Source organism: Cibotium barometz, chromosome 3 (genome assembly GCF_041138505.1).
Source record: "Cibotium barometz isolate CiBa-2024 chromosome 3, ASM4113850v1, whole genome shotgun sequence".
NCBI classification, from domain to species: domain Eukaryota; kingdom Viridiplantae; phylum Streptophyta; class Polypodiopsida; order Cyatheales; family Cibotiaceae; genus Cibotium; species Cibotium barometz.
This window is the reverse complement of record NC_141048.1, coordinates 52684157-52705748: the sequence shown is the minus strand read 5'-3', so window position 1 is coordinate 52705748 and position 21592 is coordinate 52684157. Positions and strand designations below refer to the sequence as shown.

General features: G+C 42.7%; 1 protein-coding gene across 4 annotated transcripts in view; it reads left to right on the top strand.

The window, feature by feature from the left end:
* LOC147640246 (F-box family protein) overlaps window positions 1–21592 on the top strand; it is a 59393-nt gene that overhangs the window by 3721 nt on the left and 34080 nt on the right. For 3 of the 4 annotated variants that reach the window (XR_015262649.1, XM_086778458.1, XM_086778482.1), the window contains 3 exons: window positions 1007–1080; window positions 15824–15908; window positions 15996–16109. Coding sequence is in view for 3 of the 4 variants with exons in the window: in XM_086778458.1 (XP_086634584.1) it covers window positions 1007–1080; window positions 15824–15908; window positions 15996–16109 (273 nt within the window). In the remaining variant the exon portion in view is untranslated. The remainder of the gene's footprint in view (window positions 1–1006; window positions 1081–15823; window positions 15909–15995; window positions 16110–21592) is intronic. The other variant, XM_086778468.1, reaches the window with a different exon arrangement.

Genomic DNA, 21592 nt, shown 5'->3' with positions numbered 1-21592 from the left:
ATATATACACACACATACATACATACAAAATATGTGTTTGTGTATATATACTCACAATATATATATGTATATGTGTATACACATATGTATATGTATATATATATATGTGTGTGTGTGTGTACATACATACATACATGCATACATAAATATATGTGTGTGTGTGTGTACACATTTATATACACATATGTATATGTATATATATATATGTGTGTGTGTGTGTGTACATACATACATACACATATTTATATACACATCTCTCTCTCTCTCTCTCTCTCCCTATATATATATATATATATGTATGTATGTATTTACATATGTACACACACACACACACACACACACACACACATGTGACATACATACATACATATATATGGATGAATGTACATACATACATACATACATACATACATACATACATATATATATATATATATATATATATATATATATATATATACACGTGTGTATGCATGCATATGTGTATGTATGTATGTGTGTATAATGTAATCTAATATAATATGTATTATACATACATACACACACATACAAACATACAAACATACATACATACATAAATGCATGCATACATACTTATATATATGTACGTATGTATGTATTTATGTCTACACACACACACACACACACACAAACACAAACACATACACACATACACACAAATAAATAAATAAATACATGTACTACATAGCGCGCGCGCGTGCGCAGACCCCCCCCTTAATATGCACACACAAAAACACATACATTATATCTATATTTATATTTGTGTATGTGAATGCACATGTATATATCTATATTTATATATGTGTGTGCACACGCACACAAACGTGTGTAGATATTGGGTGTGGGATTCGAAACCATGTGCCTTTGTGAATGGCATGTTACAATAATAGCTCTTAATGAAGCTTGAATTAGGAAAATAGGTGAAACTGAAGAGTATGTGGCGAGTGTCATGAACGGTTTTATGAAATGTAATCTTTTTTTCCAGGATCTTGTCACGTGTGCAGTAGTTTGCCAGTTTCTTAGAAAAGTTGCATCTGATGAATCTCTTTGGCGAAGACTGTGAGTACATGCTTTTTGTTTTAATGAAGTAGGATTTTGAGCTTCAAATAAACCAAGAGTAGTTGTTCCAAGTTTAATACTCATTTTTGGGTGTAAGCTACCCCGTTTAAAACCAAGTAAGGGCAAAATCACAACTATGTGCCTGGCAAGCACCTGACGTGTATTGATGATGTACGATTCCTTTTTACAGGATCCAATTGGACACAAAGAAATGTTGTGTGGATGCCAGCTCATGGGCAAGTTTAAATTTTTGTTGTTTAGGCTGGTGATGGAGGACAGGATAGATGTTAGATTTTCCCAGTTGAATTACTACTTCACCCTCACATTTACTTCACCACATTAGAAAAACAATCAGGGCTCTCAGGCTTGTATGAATCTGTGTAGATGCTTGAGAAAGAGGGGGCTGCTTGTGCAAGCAGCCGACGATTTTTTTTTTCCAGATGATAACATTTGTCAGGGGCTGTTCGTGTAGACTCCTTGTGCTGCGAGAGTGTGAATAGAAAGTAAAGAACAATGGAACACTTGAATACACACAACCACACAAGTATTTATGCTAGTTTTGGTGTAAGTCCTAAAAACTAAAGCTAAATTATACAAGAAAATATGTACAATGCTTACTGGGAAATACAAAATGATCAATGATACTGTAGAAGTGCCCAAGTCAATGACAAATGCGATGTGCGGCAGACTCCTGCCGATTCTTTCCTTTAGCGTGCACATGGGCTCGTCTTTGGCTGCTCCAATGCTACTGAAGACTGAAGATATGTTTGATGAATATTGAGGAAGGGGGCATATCTATTTATAGGCCTAGTTCCCTGGTTGTGGGGTGGTCGGCTGGCAAAAACCTCCAAATGAACTTATAATTATTTCCCGCCTTGCATACGTGTGGGCACCCAAACCTGGTGGACTTGTTTGTGCTGTCTGGCCTACTCAATGGGGGTTCAAAATGCCCATGGTGCAGGCCCCTGGTGTTTGGCTTGGCTGCCTGCTAATGTGTCACATTCTCCCCCCATTAAAACTGTAGCTGTCTGCATCCGCATAACTCCGAATGGGTCTCACCCAAGTTACTGGATGCCGTGAGCAATGTGAGACCACTTTATGTCCTGTTTTGAAGCTAAGATTCCATGCTTACCTTGTGATCACAAGGACCTGTAAATGCAACTCTAGACAAAACATCTGATCAAGCATCTCCTGATGAAGTACCTACCACTTGTCCAACACCCCCAGATTAAGTATCGGCCATTGATGAGAATCCTCCTAAGATGACCTAATCTATTGTGTATTGCCAAAACATGATTTTATACAAAGATGAACACAAATCATAACTTAGATCTGTACTGTATGTTGTGCAAGATGTGCAACAAGTTCATAACCTAAATTGATGATTGTCCTTCCTCCACTTGAGCGAGGCCCGAGGGATTTATGCTGATGGAATTTGGATGATGAAGATTTGGAAGCTCTGCATGCTACCTGGGGAACTGGCACTGCACAGTCTTGCTCCTCTTTTGCTCATCTATTTGTGAATGACCCAACCCCACCATTATATAGGCATGTGATGTGTGTGTTGGAGGGTTGGCTGGTCGGTTGGCTCCCGACTGCAAACTGTCAACTGGACCAACTGTGGCAACTGTGGTTGGAGGGTTGGCTGGTTGGTTGGCTTCCAACTGCCAACTGGACCTCTTTGGCAACTGGCTCCTTTCTGCACTTGACCATGGCTGCATAGTCATCTCTCGTCAGTGAACCCAACCCTTGCCCTTTAGGTCGTCATGTGCTTCAGTCATCTGTCCACACTTACACTTGGACCTTGCCCTTTAGGTGACTGCAGGCGAAGCCCATGTCCATATGCAACCCAATCAGGGCATGCATATGCCATCTCGAGAGTCCACAGTGCGGTAGACTAGCAGTCACCCAATCCAACTGTAGTCCAGCTAATAAACAAATAAACAAGAGCTAGAGTGCTCCAAAACAAGAAAGAGAACGACACCTGTTGGCCTCAAAGCTTGGCGCGCCTTTCGGTATTTCTTTATTCAATTTCAATGGAAAAGATTCAGATGATTACAACATGGCTATCCACCATGGCTCGTATGTCTGCAAGTCCAATCTGCCAATCCTCAGGACCTCTTAGCATAGAGGTTTCACAGCTTTGTGTCTCAAGAACACCACACTGTTTTCTCCTCTAATCTGCTAAGTCTGTACATCTGTGAGGCCTAGAATATGCATTTGACTGAACCATGCACATAGCCATAAACTCAGCCATGAAAACAGTCCCCAAACTCATCCAAATCAGCCCACAATCTTGTCCTATTTCCACCCTTTGAACTGCCAAACCCTTCCTCTCACAAAGGGCCAGAGGGAACCACTCTAGAACAGTCTTGAGCCAGTGAAAAGAAAGACTCCTCTTGTCTTGCAGCCGAGAGAGAGAAAAATCAGTGAGAGAACCTGCTGTCCAGCCTTGTGTTCTCCTCTTATAGTCCACACTTCTCAGCTAACAAACAGTTCTTACCCAAAAGCATTGGAGGGAGAAAAAGGAGAACCTGTAGGTGCCTGTTTGCTCTGCAGCCAGCAGCCAACCAGCTCTTCAAGAGCTAAAGAGAGAGAGAGAAAGATAAGAGACCTGCATCTCTGTTCTGTAGGTGCCTGTTTGCTCTGCAGCCAGCAGCCAACCAGCTCTTCAAGAGCTAAAGAGAGAGAAAGAAAAGAGACCTGCATCTCGGTTCTGTAGCACAGCCAGCAACCAATCTGTATAGTCTCCCTCATGAAACCAGCCCAGTCTGCGCCTGAACCCTCTGTACAGTAACCAGCCAGAGATACGCAGCTCGCCCACAGCCTTCTTCCAAAAACAGGAGTGTAGTTTAGTGCGCAGACGCCTGTAACTGTTCTCCTAGCCCTGAAATCTGTGCTGCCCGCCTACAGTCCCTCCAAAAGCCAGCATAAGAGAGGCACAACCCTGCAGCCTGCTGTGTATGCGATTCTTTTTCAGAAAATTCATCCTCTAACTTGCGCTGCCCGCCAGCCCCACTTTTTCCAAAAAAAGTAGAGATAGAAAGAGAGAGGGAGGCGTGTACTCCAAAAATGGAGTAGCCCCCTCCCATAAATATCCTAAGGCCCATAAAGTTATTAAAACCTTTCTAGGGGCCACTTATGGATTTTAAAACCTACCTAGGGGCCACCCAAGGTTATGAACCTTAAAAACTTTAATCCCTTGGTCCCCCTTCACACTTGGGGTTGTCCACACATGTTACCTTTTTGTCCGGCCATCCAAATATGAATCTTAAAATTTTTATCTTGCTCACTGACCACCATGCTCACACTTATGCTGCACCCATTTTCACAGGGTCATGACATACCCCCCTCTTGAAAAATGGCAAGCGTCCTCGATTGCAATCTGGTGATACAGCAAGACATCCAAAGCGGAACCACACTGATAACCAAGGGTGCCCAATACAGTAAGATATCAGCCATGTGATTCAACTAAAAGTGAAACGTACAATATGGCAAGATCATCATCTCAATCTCTCTAAGCCATGAATATGTAACAACATTCACTGCAAACCAATGGTGTAGTAATAGTCCAAGTTGTATACCACTGTGAACCATACACAACCACAACATCCAATGTGACTAGTACACATATATCATAGAAGTCGCATAAGCAAATGTAATGTCAGTTGTCAGTACCTTCGGGTGAGACAAAAGCTGCACCAAGCGACCTCTAGATGTCATTTGAGCCTGCCTGTATCAAGGGAGCGGAGGTGCTACCCCCCTCTTGAGCATCAGGCAATGCTCCAGACCCATGCTTTGCTGAACTTGAATGAGCCGTAGCAAGAGTCGGTTCCAACTCAAAAGCATCGAGATAAAGCTGCAATACTTGAGGTGAATCTACTAAGTCACCCTCCTCCATCCACTTCGCATCCATCGGTGAATAGTTCTTAAACTTCACAAGATAGCGATGGGAAACTTTACCTCGTACCTTTCTTTCCTTATGTGCCAGTATCTGCTCTGGAATAAGAACCTCACAAGTTCCTCAACTTCCGGTCGAGCCTCATTTGATACATCCTCAGGCACATCCCCATGGAAAGGTCTAAGTAGACTCACATGAAATACATTGTGAATCCTCTAGTGATCTGGTAGCTTCAAACGATAGGCCACCTCACCAATCTTTTCCAATACTTGAAAAGGTCCATAATAGCGCATGCTCAACTTAGGGAATAAGCGCTCTTTACCCTTCATCTTTTTGAGCCTAGCTTCTCAATTCGCAAAAGAACCCAATCACCCAATGCAAACTCTAATGCACGTCTGTGACGGTCTGTTGCCTTCTTTTGCTTTTGCTGAGTTTTCTGGAGTGCCAACTTAACTCTCCGATAAGCTCATCCATGTTCTCCACATACTGGTCAGCCTCAAATATCTTATCCTTTGTGTGCAAAATGGGTGGTACCTTCTTCTCTCCTTCCACAATCTCAAAAGGTGCCTTGCCCGTTGAGGTATGGTTATAAGCGAACTCCACCAAAGGAAGATACTTTTCCCATTGTTGCTTGTGCTCTGACACAACACTTAAGAAGATCTAACACTGTGGAATTAGCCTCTTCCGATTGCCCATCTATCTATGGATGAAATGTTGATGAAAACTTGAGAGTTGTACCCATGTTGTCAAACAACCCTCTCCAAAATAAACTCGTCATCCATGGATCACGGTCACTAACAATAGACTAAGGCATGTGAAACCGGCCTTTAGAAATCTGACGGGCGGTGAAACAAACACTCGCACACAAAACACTTCATCACCCATGGGAACCTGGAAAAAGAAAACAAAGCTAGATTGCTCCTGCAAATAGTACACGGACACCGATTGGCCGCAAAACGCAGTGGCGACCCTTGCGGTATTTCTTTACTTGAACAAAATTTGAGTACAAAGTACAACTTGTCAAATCCTCCATCAATAGGATCCTTTATAGTTTTCACCCAAGACTTCCAAATAAGAACTCCCGCTAATTCAGCAAAGCATTCCATAGAGAAGGCACACCTATACGACACCTCCCTTCTTGAAAAGGTCTTCTCCATCTCTATCATGGATCCCACAACCCTTTCCCAAACAGCAGTAGGGCTGTACTAAACCACATCTCCTTCCTATAGTCACAGTTTGCATGTAATCTTGAGAAAACTAGAACCTGTTCACATGAATCCAGAGACATGTTTTCCATCTGAAACCAAAGACTTGTATCTGATAAACCATAGACCTGTATCCATAAACCATAGGCCTGTTTCCTCAATACCAAAGTCCCATTTCTTCTCGAAAAACCAATGTCCTGTTTCCATGACAGATATACCATCAAATCACGGTTGCCAAAACTTAGAGAGAGAAAGATAGAGAACGTGTCAAGCAATCCTTGAATACACATAGGTCCAAGACAAAGAGCAACACACATCTCTTCCAAGAACCTCATCGTGTGCATCTTAACTTGATCCTCTGTATCCCAATCTCGTAAACAAGGCCTGCTTGCGAAGAGAGAGAGAGAAACCCCTTGGCTGTTAGCCCCTCGGTGCCTCCTTCAACTCACCTCCTTCCAAGAGAGAGATAGAGTTGAACGTGTTGATCAACCCTTGTGCCTCTGTGGCCGCCTGCAATCCTTCTGGCTGCTCGACAGGCTGTAGAGAGTCTCCCGCCTTGCGCCCGTTGCTGGCTGAAGCCCATACGTGTCCATACGTGCAACCACCTGGCGTAGAGATCCTCCACTTGATCCCCTCCTAGCTGCCCTGACTGGCTGCAGTCCGCTTGCCTGTAGCCCATACGCGCAGCGGCACCCTGTAGCCATGTGCGCTTCAGCCGCCTGAAGCCCTTGTGCGCAACAGCTTGTAGCCCATGCGCACAGCACCCCACCTGGCACCCTCAGCCATACACAGCCCGATGCAGCCCGCCTGGCACTGTAGCCCTTGTGCGCAACAGCCATGCTGGAGTCCATGCGCAGTTGCACCCGCCTGGAACCTGTGCGCAACAGCAACACCTGCCGTCTGTAGTCCATGCGCAGCAGCACCCGTCTGGAGCCCAAGCACGGCAGCACCTGTACCAGGTGTACTCGCAGCAGTGCCAACTCCACACGGCGACCTCTCAAGGGGATGCGCCATGTATATTCCATGCGCCACCCTTCGATTTATAAAGAGGCGATGCGCTTTCTCAAAAACGCCAAAAGCGATTAGCAAAAATGCATGCCTTCAATAATAATAATACTTTTAAATCATCAAAGGTTTAAAAACCTTATAAACTTTAAAGTCCCTTTTGTCCCCTTTCACACTTGGGCTGGCCACACACATATGGGTTTTCCTTTTCATATCCAACTGATGCTTGTTCACACTGTCCATCCCGTGCTCGTGCCCGTGCCTGTGCGTGTGCCCAGAGGGAAAAACACAGGGTTGTAACCGCATGCCATGATACTTGAAGATGTTCGCCATGAACAACTTCACCATGTGATCAACTTTGATCTTCTTACGCATGGGAATGAAATGAGCCTGCTTTTACTGAACCTGCATATGATAGTCCAAATGCCATCATTCCCCGTTTGTGTCCTCGGAAGATCAAATATGAAATCCATGGCAATGCTCTCCCATGGTCTATCTGGAATAGGTAAAGGCTGAAGTAACCCTGGTGTCTTCTGACGGTCATACTTCACCTTCTGACATACGATGCATTGCCTAACAAAAGCATCAACATCTCTTCTCAAGGTCGGCCAATAAAAGAAAGCCTCAACTGCCTTTACCGTGGCGTCAATACCTCTATGACCTGCATACGGCGGAGCATGACTTTCAATCATAACCTTGAGTCATAACTGCTTGGTAACACAGTCTACCATGCATCAACAAAAAGCCATCTTTGAGAGTATAATGATCATGCCGTTGACCCTCAGACATCTGATCATAGACCCTTCCAAAATCCTCATCCTGGGCATACTGCTCTTTCATCTCATCAAGCTCATGATGATAAGCAAGTGAAACTATTGAGACATGTTTCTTGCATGACAAAGCATCTGCCACAACATTCTTTTTGCCTTCCACATGGACAATCTGAAAGTGGAACATAGACAAAAAGTTGGCCCATCTCATGTGCTTCTCAGAAAGTTTAGTTTGCATGAGGAAATAACGCAAGGTCTGATGATCTGTCCGCACAGTGAAATCAGCCCCGGGCAAATAGTGTTTCCATGTAGAAAGAGCATGAATTACAGCCAACATCTCTTTCTCATAAACTTGTAAATGCTTCTCGGCATTCTATAATATACGACTCTCATATGCTATCACATGTCCTTCCTGTATGAGAACTGCCCCAATGCGGTTCCCACATGCATCACACTGGACAATAAAAGCCTTTCGGAGATCCGGTAATACCAATACGAGATCTGAAGTAAGCTTTGCTTTAAGTGTTTTAAAGGCTGCAATTTCCCGATCAGCCCATCGAAACGGAGTTCCCTTCTTTGTTAAAGCATGAAGGGGCAAAGCAATCTTAGCAAAATATCGTATGTACCGCCTGTAATAGGAACACAAGCCCAAAAAGCTGCGTACATCATGCACGGTCCTCAAATCTGGCCAATTGAGAATTGCTTCCACTTTCGAAGGATCCATACGGACTTCATCTTTAGACTCGATATGCCCCAAGAAGTGTATCTCTTCCAAGAAGAACTCACTCTTCTTGCCATTAATGACCAGTCTATGCTTCTAGAGTTCTTCAAACACAATGGCCAAATCCTCCTCTGAGCGTGAATGCACAATCATATCATGAAAGAATGTGTCCACAAACGCTCTATGAGGCTGGAAAATCTTGTCCATCATCCTGTTAAAGGTGGCAGGAGCATTTGTCAAGCCAAAGGGCATGACCAAGAACTCATATAGCCCAAAAGTGGTCTGAAATGTTGTCTTATGCACATCCTCGGGCCTAATGCGTATTTGATGATACCCGCTTTTCAAGTCTATCCGACTAAAGACTGTGGAGTCCTTCAAACACAATGGCCAAATCCTCCTCTGAGCGTGAATGCACAATCATATCATGAAAGAATGTGTCCACAAACGCTCTATGAGGCTGGAAAATCTTGTCCATCCATCCTGTTAAAGGTGGCAGGAGCATTTGTCAAGCCAAAGGGCATGACCAAGAACTCATATAGCCCAAAAGTGGTGTGAAATGTTGTCTTATGCACATCCTCGGGCCTAATGCGTATCTGATGATACCCGCTTTTCAAGTCTATCCGACTAAAGGCTGTGGAGTCCTGTAAGCGGTCCAATATGTTATCGATTCTCGGAATAGGGAATCGATTCTTGATGGTGTTCTTGTTTAGCGCCCTGTAGTCAATACACATGCACCAAGAACCATCTTTCTTTTGCACTAAGAGCACAGGTGAGCAAAAGGGTGATGAGCTAGGCTGAATCATCCTCTTTTTCAACAACTCCTGTACCTAGCTCATAATTTCCTTTTGTTGGGTTGCACTAACATGGTACGACGGTCTATTTGGTGGGGTACTCCCCGGAATAAGATCAATAACGTGATCTTTTGGCCTTTCCGGAGAAAGTTCTCCTGGCAATGACTCGAAAAAACAATCCTGGCACTCACGTAGGAAATGTTGGGGTAAAGGCATTATGTCCACCCTTATAGTGTGTACAAGCCCATAAGTTATAGTACATAGTACACTTAGTACTTTTAATGTACTAAGTGCACTATGTGTACTAGTGCAAATATACATGTGTGATAGGAGAGTCACACACTCACACTTGATGAGTTGACTTATCCCCCCAACTCTCTCTCTCTCTCTCTCCCTTCTTCTCTCTGTGTATGTCTCCCACATGAAACCCTAACTCTCTCCCTTTAGGAAATCAGTCCTGTCCTTATCTAACATAGACAAACTAGATTTAGACTCATCATCTTTTGCATCCTTTACAAAAACCAAGTACGCGGAAAGATGCTTTTTCATTACTCATGAAATGGCCGAAGCCGATACAATAGGAACAGATTTCCCTTTAAGCTTTATATCCAAAATATGCTCTTTTCCTCTATCAGTCGAAGTAAGTAATCTTCCTGTTATACGGATCCACCACCGCATGTACTATGGCATACCCAACAAAACATCACACCCATCAAGTGGCATGATATAGAACTCCTCACTGTCCACATAACCCTGCACATGAAGCCTGAGCTTCCCAATAATAGGGGTAACGGGTTCTGCATACCCAGGACAAGCCATATTAGCCTCATACAAAGGCCCCATCTCCTCTGCGCGGATCCCCAATCTGCCAGCCAAATCTGGTGAGATAAAGTTGGCTCTAGCACATGTGTCAAAGAAAATCAAGGCATTTTGATCTCTAACTTTGTCCCATGCCTTGCACAACTCAATCTCCTCACCACCTGGCTGTTCCCCAACAAGATCAGGAACTAACCCTGCATAGAAGGCTTTGCTTTCTTAGACTTGGGCTCCCCTTTAGTGTCAGAGTCCTTTTGGGACTTATGTTTGGGACAATCGAAAGACATATGTCCCTCCTTAGTACAGAAAAAGCACTTCTTAGCATCCATCAAAGCCTGTCTCTCCTCAGAAGTTCTCTTGGGCATTGGTAACTTCTTATACCGCTTCTCTGCTATACTAGCACTGTTGCATCACGCGAAGCATGCCCTGACTTTTCAGTTTTCTTACTTGTGCTTTTGCTGCCCTTAAATCCAGATGAGACTCCTGTGAGTAACGCATTTGCCGTCATGGCATTCTCTATCATGTGCGACATATTTGTTACTCGAGTCTTTATGCAATAGTCATGCACTTTCTTGGGCAACCCACAACAATACTTCTCAACCTGCTCAGACAATGGCACTGGGAAGTAATTGGGAGCAAAGCTTCCCAAAACTTCTTATTATCATCCTCAAGATTCTCACACTTCGATGCATCCAACTTGTGCCATGCTGTCATTACATCCACCTCAAATGTAGATGTGAGCCACGGAAGAGAAAACCTGTTTAAATTGTACCCAAGTAGATGGTGCTATGCCCTGCAAAAGAAGAGTGGACTACCACTGCAATGCATTGCCCTTGAGAAAAGTCGCGGCATTTCTCACTTTCGAGGATTCCGTGTAATTTCCACCAGAAAAAGTAGCATCAAACTGCTGTAAAAAGGTAAGTGCCTTTAGTTTGTCTTTGGCCCCACTGAATGTGTCAAGTTTCACTGCAGCTCCCCCTTCCTTATAATCCTTTGCCATACCCATAGGCGTTCGATTATCGTAAGGAAGTGGCCTCACAAGATTGCTACCCCCTGCATTCATGCCCATCATAGGGTCAACATTGCCAGTTCCCACACCTAGCATACCATGCATTCCTGCTGATCCTCCCATGTTTCCAAACATACCACTATGCTGTCAGAATATGCAGCGAAAATGATAACCAAACTTGGGTAGACAAGAGCAAGTAGACTGCAGAAAATAAACAGCACAAGAAACACAGAGAGATAGGTGTGTAAACTCTTCTGTATACACAAGATCCCGAGAAAACTGAATGAGGAAGTGGTGGGGGCAAGGGGCCTATTTATATGCCCCTGGGAGAGCAGTCGTCCAGCACAAAAGATGCCCACGATTGTGTGAATGCAGTCGGCCAGCAGAAAAGATGCCCACGACTGTGTGAATGCAGTCGGCCAGCAGTCCAGAAGCCTACGCATCATCTGTGTGCAGTCGGCCAGCCCACAGGACTGCTGTTGGGACAGTCGGCCAGCCCTGGAGTGCTCCTGCCAACCTCTGGCATCCCTCCCCACCACTAGAAAAAATGGGAAAAATACGAGGAGTGAGGAAAAATGATAAAACACCTTATACAGGGCGGGCACACTCACAACAGAGACCCTGGTGTATAAATATAGACAGGAGATGACTTCAAACACCCCCTCTCAGCTCCTGGCTGTGGAGACTTCGTGAAGAGGTCCGCCGCATTGTCCTCCGTCGAACAATAAAGTAGCAAGATGTCACGAGCCAAGATCTTCTCACGTACAAAGTGATATTGTATCTCTATATGCTTGGTCCGGGCATGGAAAACCGGGTTCCGAGCAATAGCTATACAACTCTGGTTATTGCACTGGATGACTGTGGGCTCCCTTTGTGGAAACCCAATCTCGCCTAGCAGCCTCCGCAGCCATACAACCTCACAAGCAGCACCACAAGCAGCCCGATACTCTGCCTCTGTCGAAGAAAGGGCAATAGTTAGCTGCCTCTTGTTGCTCCAAGAAACTGCTCCTGAGCCGAGGGTAAAACTGTATCCTGAAGTAGATCTCCTCATATCTGGATCTCCTCCCCAATCTGAGTCACTTCAACCTTGGAGCCTGACTCCATTCCCTCCTGTGTAAAAGAGTCCTAGATCCTTCGTACTTTGCAGATACCGCAAGATCCGCAATCCTGCGTCCCAATGAGACTTCAATGGCATCTACATAGAAGAGCTCAACAGCCCCACGGAGAAGCTCAAGTCCAATCTGGTGTTCAGGAACCAAATCAATGAACCAATCAACTTTCGGTACTGCAAGGCATCAACTGGCTCACAAGGATCAGTAACGGTTAACTTTGTGTGCGGGTCCATCGGCGAGGTAATAGGCTTGCAGTTCTCCATCCCAAAGGCCTCAAGCAACTCATGAACATACTGCTGCTGAGAGACGAAAAACCCCCTCTGGGTTTGCCAGATCTCCAATCCCAAAAAGAAGTGGAGTAAGCCTAAGTCGGTCATCTCAAACTCCTTTGACAAGGCAGCCTTCGTCACTCTAATGTGCTCCACATGACCGCTGGTGAGAATGAGATCATCCACATAAAGGATGATAAGCGTGACCATGCCACGTTCCCGAAAGGGATACAGGTTCGGATCTGCAACCGATCTCTGAAATCCAGTCCGAATAAAGAAGGAATCAATCTTCTGATTCCACGCCCTGGGAGCCTGTTTAAGACCATACAAGGCCTTATGTAACCTGTAAACCATCCCTTCAGATCCTGGAACAATAAAGCTTGGAGGCTACTCAACGTACACCTCCTCCTGCAGGTCACCATTAAGGAACGCAGATTTTACATCCATTTGATACATCCATTTGATACACGGGCCACCTCTGAGAAGAAGCAAGGGCAAGAACGGTCCGAATCGTGGACATCCGCGCCGTCGGTGCAAAGGTATCCTCGTAGTCGATGCCTGGCTGCTGAGCATAACCTTTAGCCACACCAGTCCCTCCAAAAGCCAGCATAAGAGAGGCACAACCCTGCAGCCTGCTGTGTATGCGATTCTTTTTCAAAAAATTCCTCCTCTAACTTGCGCTGCCCACCAGCCCCACTTTTTCCAAAAAAAGTAGAGATAGAAAGAGAGAGAGGGAGGTGTGTACTCCAAAAGTGGAGTAGCCCCCTCCCATAAATATCCTAAGGCCCATAAAGTTATTAAAACCTTTCTAGGGGCCACTTATTGATTTTAAAACCTACCTAGAGGCCACCCAAGGTTATGAACCGTAAAAACTTTAATCCCTTGGTCCCCCTTCACGCTTGGGGTTGTCCACACATGTTACCTTTTTGTCCGGCCACCCAAATATGAATCTTAAAATTTTTATCTTGCTCACCGACCACCATGCTCACACTTATGCTGCACCCATTTTCATAGGGTCATGACATTGTGACTGCATGACTATCCATCATCCCATTGGGCTTGGGAGGCTTTTGCGTCTCCATCATTTGGGTTTGCTTGACCGGGTGTTGGGGGACATTAATCCAATGCGGGGAGGTCATTTGCAATGATGGCAAACTGGAGGAAGAATGTAGAGGGATCTTGCTATTGTCTTTTATCTAGAGGAGGTCATAATGTTTTAAGGAGAAACTTTCACATATCCAAAAATTTTGCACCTTGCGGGCAGATCAAAATTTTTAGAGTTGCTTCACCAGCTCTTGCTCTTTCATGTGAATGGGATAGACATTGGCTATCACTGGCTAAGACCTCGTAAATTATCTTATGAGCACCTTCTACAAAGGCAATTTGCACGCATTAACCTTTTCACAAAGTTTTCAATCAAAGGGGGAAATTGTGTTAAGTGATCTCAAACCTTGATTTTCACACCTTCTACAAAGGCAATTCGCATGCATTAACCTCATCACAAAGTTTTCAATCAAAGGGAAAAAGTGTGTCTAAGTAATCTCAAACTGTGTAAAGGATTTAGACACTGCTGTTGAGCTTCTAGCCAAGAGTAAGAACTATCCTCTTCATTAATCATGGCTACTCTAGCAAAAATTGACAAATTTAAAGGAGAAGGATTCCATACATGGCAGACAAAGGTTAAATTCACCCTTATGAGAAAAGGGATATGGAATGTGGCAAATGGAAAAGAGAAGAAGTCAACGACTCGGGAAGGAGAAGTTGCTTGGCTAGTCAAAGACGAGAAGGCTCTTAGTCTTGGGATTAAGTGACTCATACGTCCATCATATTGATGGTGTGATACATTACATGAGGCTTGGATGCATCTTGAAACCATGTTTGATGCACAAGGAAAGTGCTCCAAGTTTAGCTTGCTAATAAATTTTTTTGAGCTAAAAATGAAATGGGGGGACTCTCTTCCCTTACATTTGAATTCAATGAAAAGCATGTTAACACACAATTGGAAGGTATCAAAGCTGCCATAGACGAAGATATCACAATTGCAGTCTACTCAAAAGTCTTTTAGTAACATTGTTGCTTCTCTTACAAATCTAACAAGATCAAAACTAGTGGATATTGAAGCTTCTCTCTTAGAGGAGGAAAGAGAGATCAAATAAAGAAGCTCCAGCTCCATCTTCAATGAAGGGGGGGCTTACTTTACGAAGCAGAAGCAGAAGCGCCACACCAATACGAGGAATTTCTCCAAGGGGATTGACCAGCAAAACCAATAATGGATGTGAATTCTGTGGTAAGAAGAATCACAAGGAAGAGAACTGTTTTTAAAGCAAAAGACCAAAGCTTTGATTGTTGAAGATAATCAAGAAGAAGATGATGAAGTGGAGGCCTCAACAGAAGAGGGCAATCAGGATTTGTATCAATCCTATGGGTATCATATCTCTAATGTATCTAGATATGTATCACTGTAGGCCCTACGAAATAGAGCACATTTGTCACCCGCAGCGACAACACAAGGGTGGAACATTGAGCAAATGCCTTTCCAAGACCACATGCGTGCGTGCATACAAGTGCACATGGCATTCATTGGGGTAAGCTGGATGTGGGGTTGGCTAAGAACAGGTTCACCACCTTCTTGAGTCTGCCAAAGCTTGAAGATCAAGTTTAGATTGGAGTTGGTGTCTTGGATTCACTCCTTATATAAAGGCGTCTGGAAGGCATGGTGTCAGGCATCTAGAAGGATGATGTAAGCTAAGAGCAAGGAATTTCTGAGCCTTCGGACACAATTACTGTTGGCCCACCAGCCTTCTCACTGTTTTATGAGGGGAATGGCACAAACGTGTGTGCGCTGCGTGACTGCGCACATGCCTGCATGTGCACATGGCGTTGATTGGGGCAGGTTCGAATATAGGCTCTGCCAAGAACAGGTTAATCACTACCTCAAGTCTGCCAAAGCTTGAAGATCAAGTTTAGACTTGAGTTGATGTGTCGGATCCACTCCTAATATAAAGGATGGGAGGTCAACATAGTTTCTTACTTCAAATGGATGTTCAGAAATTCATTTTTTCTTGTCATTGCTTATAAGCTACGTGCTTGACATTTGGCTTTATTTTTGTTTATTGTGTGTGATAGAACCTTTTTTCTAAACAGGTACTGCTTGCGATGGGGTTTGCCATCAACTGGCGGGCAAGGCACACGACCAAGAGGTTGTGCTTGGAAGCAGCTGTATTTTGAGGTGGTGCTCTCTCCTTATATATCTTCATACTTTGAAGTTTCAGATTTATGGAGGCTTTTTGTAATACAAGTATGTTTATTTTCAAAGCAGCGGGACAGGGCGGACATGATTGAGTTTGTGAGGAATACACCAGTTGAATTTCGGGAATATTTCATACAGATGCAGGCCGCAAAACGAAGCCAGGCTCCTCTTCCTGCACAGGTCAGAGACCAATTTATAATATGTCTTAATATATTTACATATATGATTATGTATATCTATAAATGCGTATATGCATATACATATATGAATGCATAATATATGTATGTATTATGTATATATATAGACCTCTCTCTCTATCTCTATCTCTCTCTCTCTCTCTCTCTCCCCCCCCCCCCTTATGCATGTGGTTGTGGATAGTAATGGCACACCAACATTGACGTGATGTATATATATCTATATGCATACGTATATATATACATACATACATACATACATACATATATATATATATATATATATATTATATATATCTGCTATACACACACACACACACACACACACACATATATATATATATATATCTGCTATATATACACACACACACACACACACACACACACACACATATATATATATATATATATCTGCTATATATACACACACACACACACACACACATATATATATATATGTGTGTGTGTGTGTGTGTGTATATACATACATACATACATACATATACATATATGCATATATGTGTATATACATACATACATACATATACATATATGCATATATATGTATATACATACATTACATATATATACAATATATGTATATACATATATTACATACATACATACATACATACATACATATATATATATATATATATATATATATATATATATATATATATGTATGTATGTATGTATGTATACATACATATATGCATATATCCATATATGTATATATATGTATGTACATACATACATACATACATGTATGTATGTATGTACATACATATATATACATATATGGATATATGCATATATGTATGTATAGATACATACATATATATATATATATATATATGTATGTATATATATATATATGTATGTATGTATGTAACGGATATATATGTATATATATGTATGTACATACATATATATACATATATGGATATATGCATATATGTATGTATACATACATATATATATATATATATATATATATATATATATATATATGTATGTATGTATATATATATATATATATATATATATATATATATATATATGTATGTATGTATACATATATATGTATTTAACGGATATATATATATATATATATATGTATGTATACATATATATGTATGTATATATATATATGTATGTATATATATATATATATATATATATATATATATATGTATGTATACATATGTATGTATGTATGTATACATATGTATGTATGTATATATACATACATACATATATATGTATGTATGTATATGTATGTATATATATATATATATATATGTATGTATACATATATATGTATGTATATATACATACATACATATATATATATATATATGTATGTATGTAACGGGAGGCGGACGCTTGTATTGGAATCGTATAAATGTGAACAAGATTCTGAGCACTTAACACTTGAGTATTACAACCACAAAGCTGAAAAGACAGTACACCACATAAAGGGGCCGATGATAGGCTGACCCCCCCCCTTTAGGTTATATTACCAAAAGAGTCTGCAAAGTACAAGAGTACGGGTGCTTGGGGATTCACCACCAGCCTGCACACCTGATTCTTCCAAATACATTATGAATGAATACATTTCAAACAAGAGAATCTGTAGGTACATCTGCCCTACACACAAGTACATCCGCCCTGCACAAACCTCTTCACAGGTACATCCGCCCTGCACAAGAGTATCACAATCCTGACAGGTACTCCGCCCTGCACAAGATGTAAATGGATCTTTAGGCCCTGTTTGCACGCGAGAAACTGATCCAGAAACCTGTGTTCTCCGCGAGCAAGTGTCCCCAATTCTTGCCCTAAGCACTTGCTATACCAGGGATCCTTGAGACACATCCATGCTCACATATTCCATTGCTGTCCGGCCTGTTTTGTGCAATAACCAGTCCAAAACAGCAACTTTGTGTCGCGAGAAATCCACCTGTAAAGGGTCCTACAGCCCTGTGGAGGTCCCTAGAGCTGTCCTGTACTGTCCAAGTTGACTTTGGACACCTGTAACCAGCCCAAAACTCGCAATAACCAGAAATTGCAGGTCTGAAATTTACCAACCAGCCCTTTAGAAGAGTGTGGGGATCGTTGTCCAAGCTTGTGTGAGTCCGGGAAGCAAGCAACCAGCCCTGTAGCAACTCCCAAAGCTCCAACCAGCTCTCCAATATATTGAATAATCAGTAAAACAGCCCAAAAGGGCCTCTCGAGGGAGGCGCCTTTTTCAGGTGCCACCTCAGGGGCCTGGTGGGTACACATGCTGGCTGACATGTGTCCCCATGAGGTGTCCAGGTAAGTGTCCAGCCCATAGTGCTCCATTTGTCCTGTTTCTATAAGTTTAGGTCCAACAAAATGGGAAATGGCCATAAGCTGTCCGGACTTCATTAATTTTGGTCCAACCAAATGCGAACGCATTATAAGTTGTCCGGCCACTTATTAATGAGTGTGGACTTGCAAACCAATAAACCTTAGTAGTAAATGAAGTAAGTTGTAAATTGAGTGTGGACGCACTTACCACCTGCAAAACCCATAAGCCCACAGTTTTAGGCTCAAACAGGAGTGCACACATGTGTCCACAAGGTGCCCGGGCGTCCCCGGTCCCTCGGACTTCACAAGCCAAAATAACAAGCATTGTCCAGGCAGCAAGACATTGTCACACAAAGTAAAATAAAGTTATGGCATGCATCATTTATGCATTGTGCACATGTAAACTTGGAGAACCACCTATCATCATTCTTGTACTTGAAAATATTCCGCCTGCCATCATAACACACCATGTGTGCATGGCTGGAATCCACACGAGCACCGCCCGAAAGTCCACAAATGTCCTGCCATGTCCTTGGACTCATATGCATCCACTCATATGATCCATACACATGCCCAGGTATAATACATACATGCATCCGCATGTTTCTAGGCCTGACACGCATCCGCATGTCCCTAGAATATAGGGGTTTGTGACATTCCCCCCGGCTTCTAATCAGTTGACCGCAACTGAAAAGCCTCCAGATAGGCCTTCAAAAGATCTGGGTAATCCTCGAAGTAGGCCTCATCCATCCATTTCGCATCCAAAGCTGAATAATTCTTGAACTTCGCAAGGTACCTACGAACAAGTTTGCCTCCCGCAAGCTTTCGTTCCTTGTGAAAAACAATCTGTTCAGGTTGAAGAATCTCTTCCAGCTCATCCACCTCGGGTGGGTCTTGCAAAACCGGCTCAAACAGTGTCGGTCCCACATAAGGCCTCAATAGGCTCACATGAAAAGCATTATGCATGTTCCAATGATCTGGGAGTACAAGCCGAAATGCAACATCATTGATCTTCTCCAAGATCTGAAAAGGTCCATAGTACCTGTTGGAAAGCTTAGAATACTTTCCCTCTTTCCTTGGCCTCTTCCGAAGGCGTGTCTTTTCAAATTTCAGCAAGACCCAATCACCTTGTTTGAATTGTACATCCCTTCTATGCTTATCAGCTGCCTTTTTATTCTTGGTTTGAGACCTCTCTATGGCTGTCCGTACCTGTGCAAATGCAGTATCCAAGTCTCTGACATACTCATCTGCTGCAAAAATCTCATCCTTTGTACGAAGGATGGGTGGTAGTACCACCTTGCCATAGATAATCTCAAAGGGCGCCTTGCCCGTAGAAGTATGTACCGTATTATTGTAGGCAAACTCCATAAGTGGTAAATACTTCTCCTAATCCGATTTGCGGTCGGATACATAAGATTTCAGCAAGTCGAGGACGGCTGAATTTGCTATTTCACTTTGCCCATCTGTATGTGGATGGTAAGCTGATGAGAAGTTCAGCTTTGTATCTATATTGTCAAACAATGCGCGCCAAAATAAGCTTGTGGTTCTAGGATCTCTATCCCCCACAATAGATTTAGGCATGCCATGGTGTTTGAATATCTGTGCCAAAAACATCCTAGCCATATGATCTGGGTTTATTGTCTTGCGCACGGGAATGAAATGTGCCTGCTTGCTAAACCTGTCAATGATGGTCCAAATAGCATCATTTCCTTGTGGCGTCCTTGGCAAATCCATAATGAAATCCATAGCAATGCTTTCCCATGGTTCATTTGGTATAGGCAAAGGCTGAAGCAATCCAAGTGCTTTATGTCGGTCAAACTTGACCTTTTGACATACCATACATTCACGTACATATGCTTCAATATCCTTGCGAATATCTGGCCAAAAGAAATACCTCTCCAAAGCTTGTGCTGTGGCCAAAATGCCTCTATGACCTGCATATGGAGGAGCATGGCATTCATCCATAACCTTATGGCGAAGGTTCTTTACCACACACATACGATTTTGCATCATGAGATATCCATCTTTTATGACATAAGATGGGACAGCAATACCTTCTTGCAAATCAGCCCATACATGTGCAAAATCCTCATCTAGATGATAAGTATTACGCATATCCGACAAGTCCTCATGGTATGCAACTGTAATAGCATGAACCTGTGGTCGTCTAGATAAGGCATCTGCCACCACATTCTTTTTCCCTGGAGTGTGTAAAATCTGAAAATGAAACATTGAGAGGAAATTTGCCCATCTCTTATGCTTCTCTGAGAGCTTACTTTGAGAGCTTACTTTGAGCCAAAAAGTATCTCTTATGCTTCTCTGAGAGCTTACTTTGAGCCAAAAAGTATCTCAAACTTTGATGTTCAGTTTTGACCATAAAATCAGCCCCTAAAAGATAGTGTTTCCAAATAGTAAGGGCATGAATTACAGCCAACAACTCCTTCTCATAAACCTGTAAGTGAAGCTCTGCATGTTGCAAGCGTCTGCTCTCATAGGCAATGGCATGTCCTTCTTGGTTCAAAACAGCCCCTATGCAATCCCCACATGCATCACATTCCACCACAAAAGGTTTTTGCAAATCTGGAATAATGAGTACTGGTCCCGAGATGATTGCACTCTTCAACTTTTGAAAGGCATCTCTCTCTTCTTGTGCACATTTAAAGATTGCTTTCTTCTTCGTTAACTCATGTAACGGAGCGGCAATGAAAGCAAAATGCTTGACTAACCTCCTGTAGTAAGCACATAAACCAAGGAAGCTCCTCACTTCATGGACTGATTTCAGCTCTGGCCATTCTTGCATGGCTTGTATCTTTGCGGGATCCATGCGCACACCATCCTTTGATACAATGTGACCAAGATAGTGAATCTCTGGGAGGAAGAATTTACTCTTTTTTGCATTTATGTAGCGAATGCCTGATCTCCCACGCGTACGAGTTTGGTTTTACCGGGATTGCTCTTCGTGCAAGAGCACTGCAACCAACTTATCAAACGTAAGGGCATTGGGGTTGTCCTTTATCATAAGCCGAATTGTTGATGCAAAATCCTAGTATGAAAGCTGTGAGAACAATAGACACCAATGAATTGTCTTGATAGGCTTCATCAATACATGCAAGCGGCTCTTTGAGATCTTTGAGC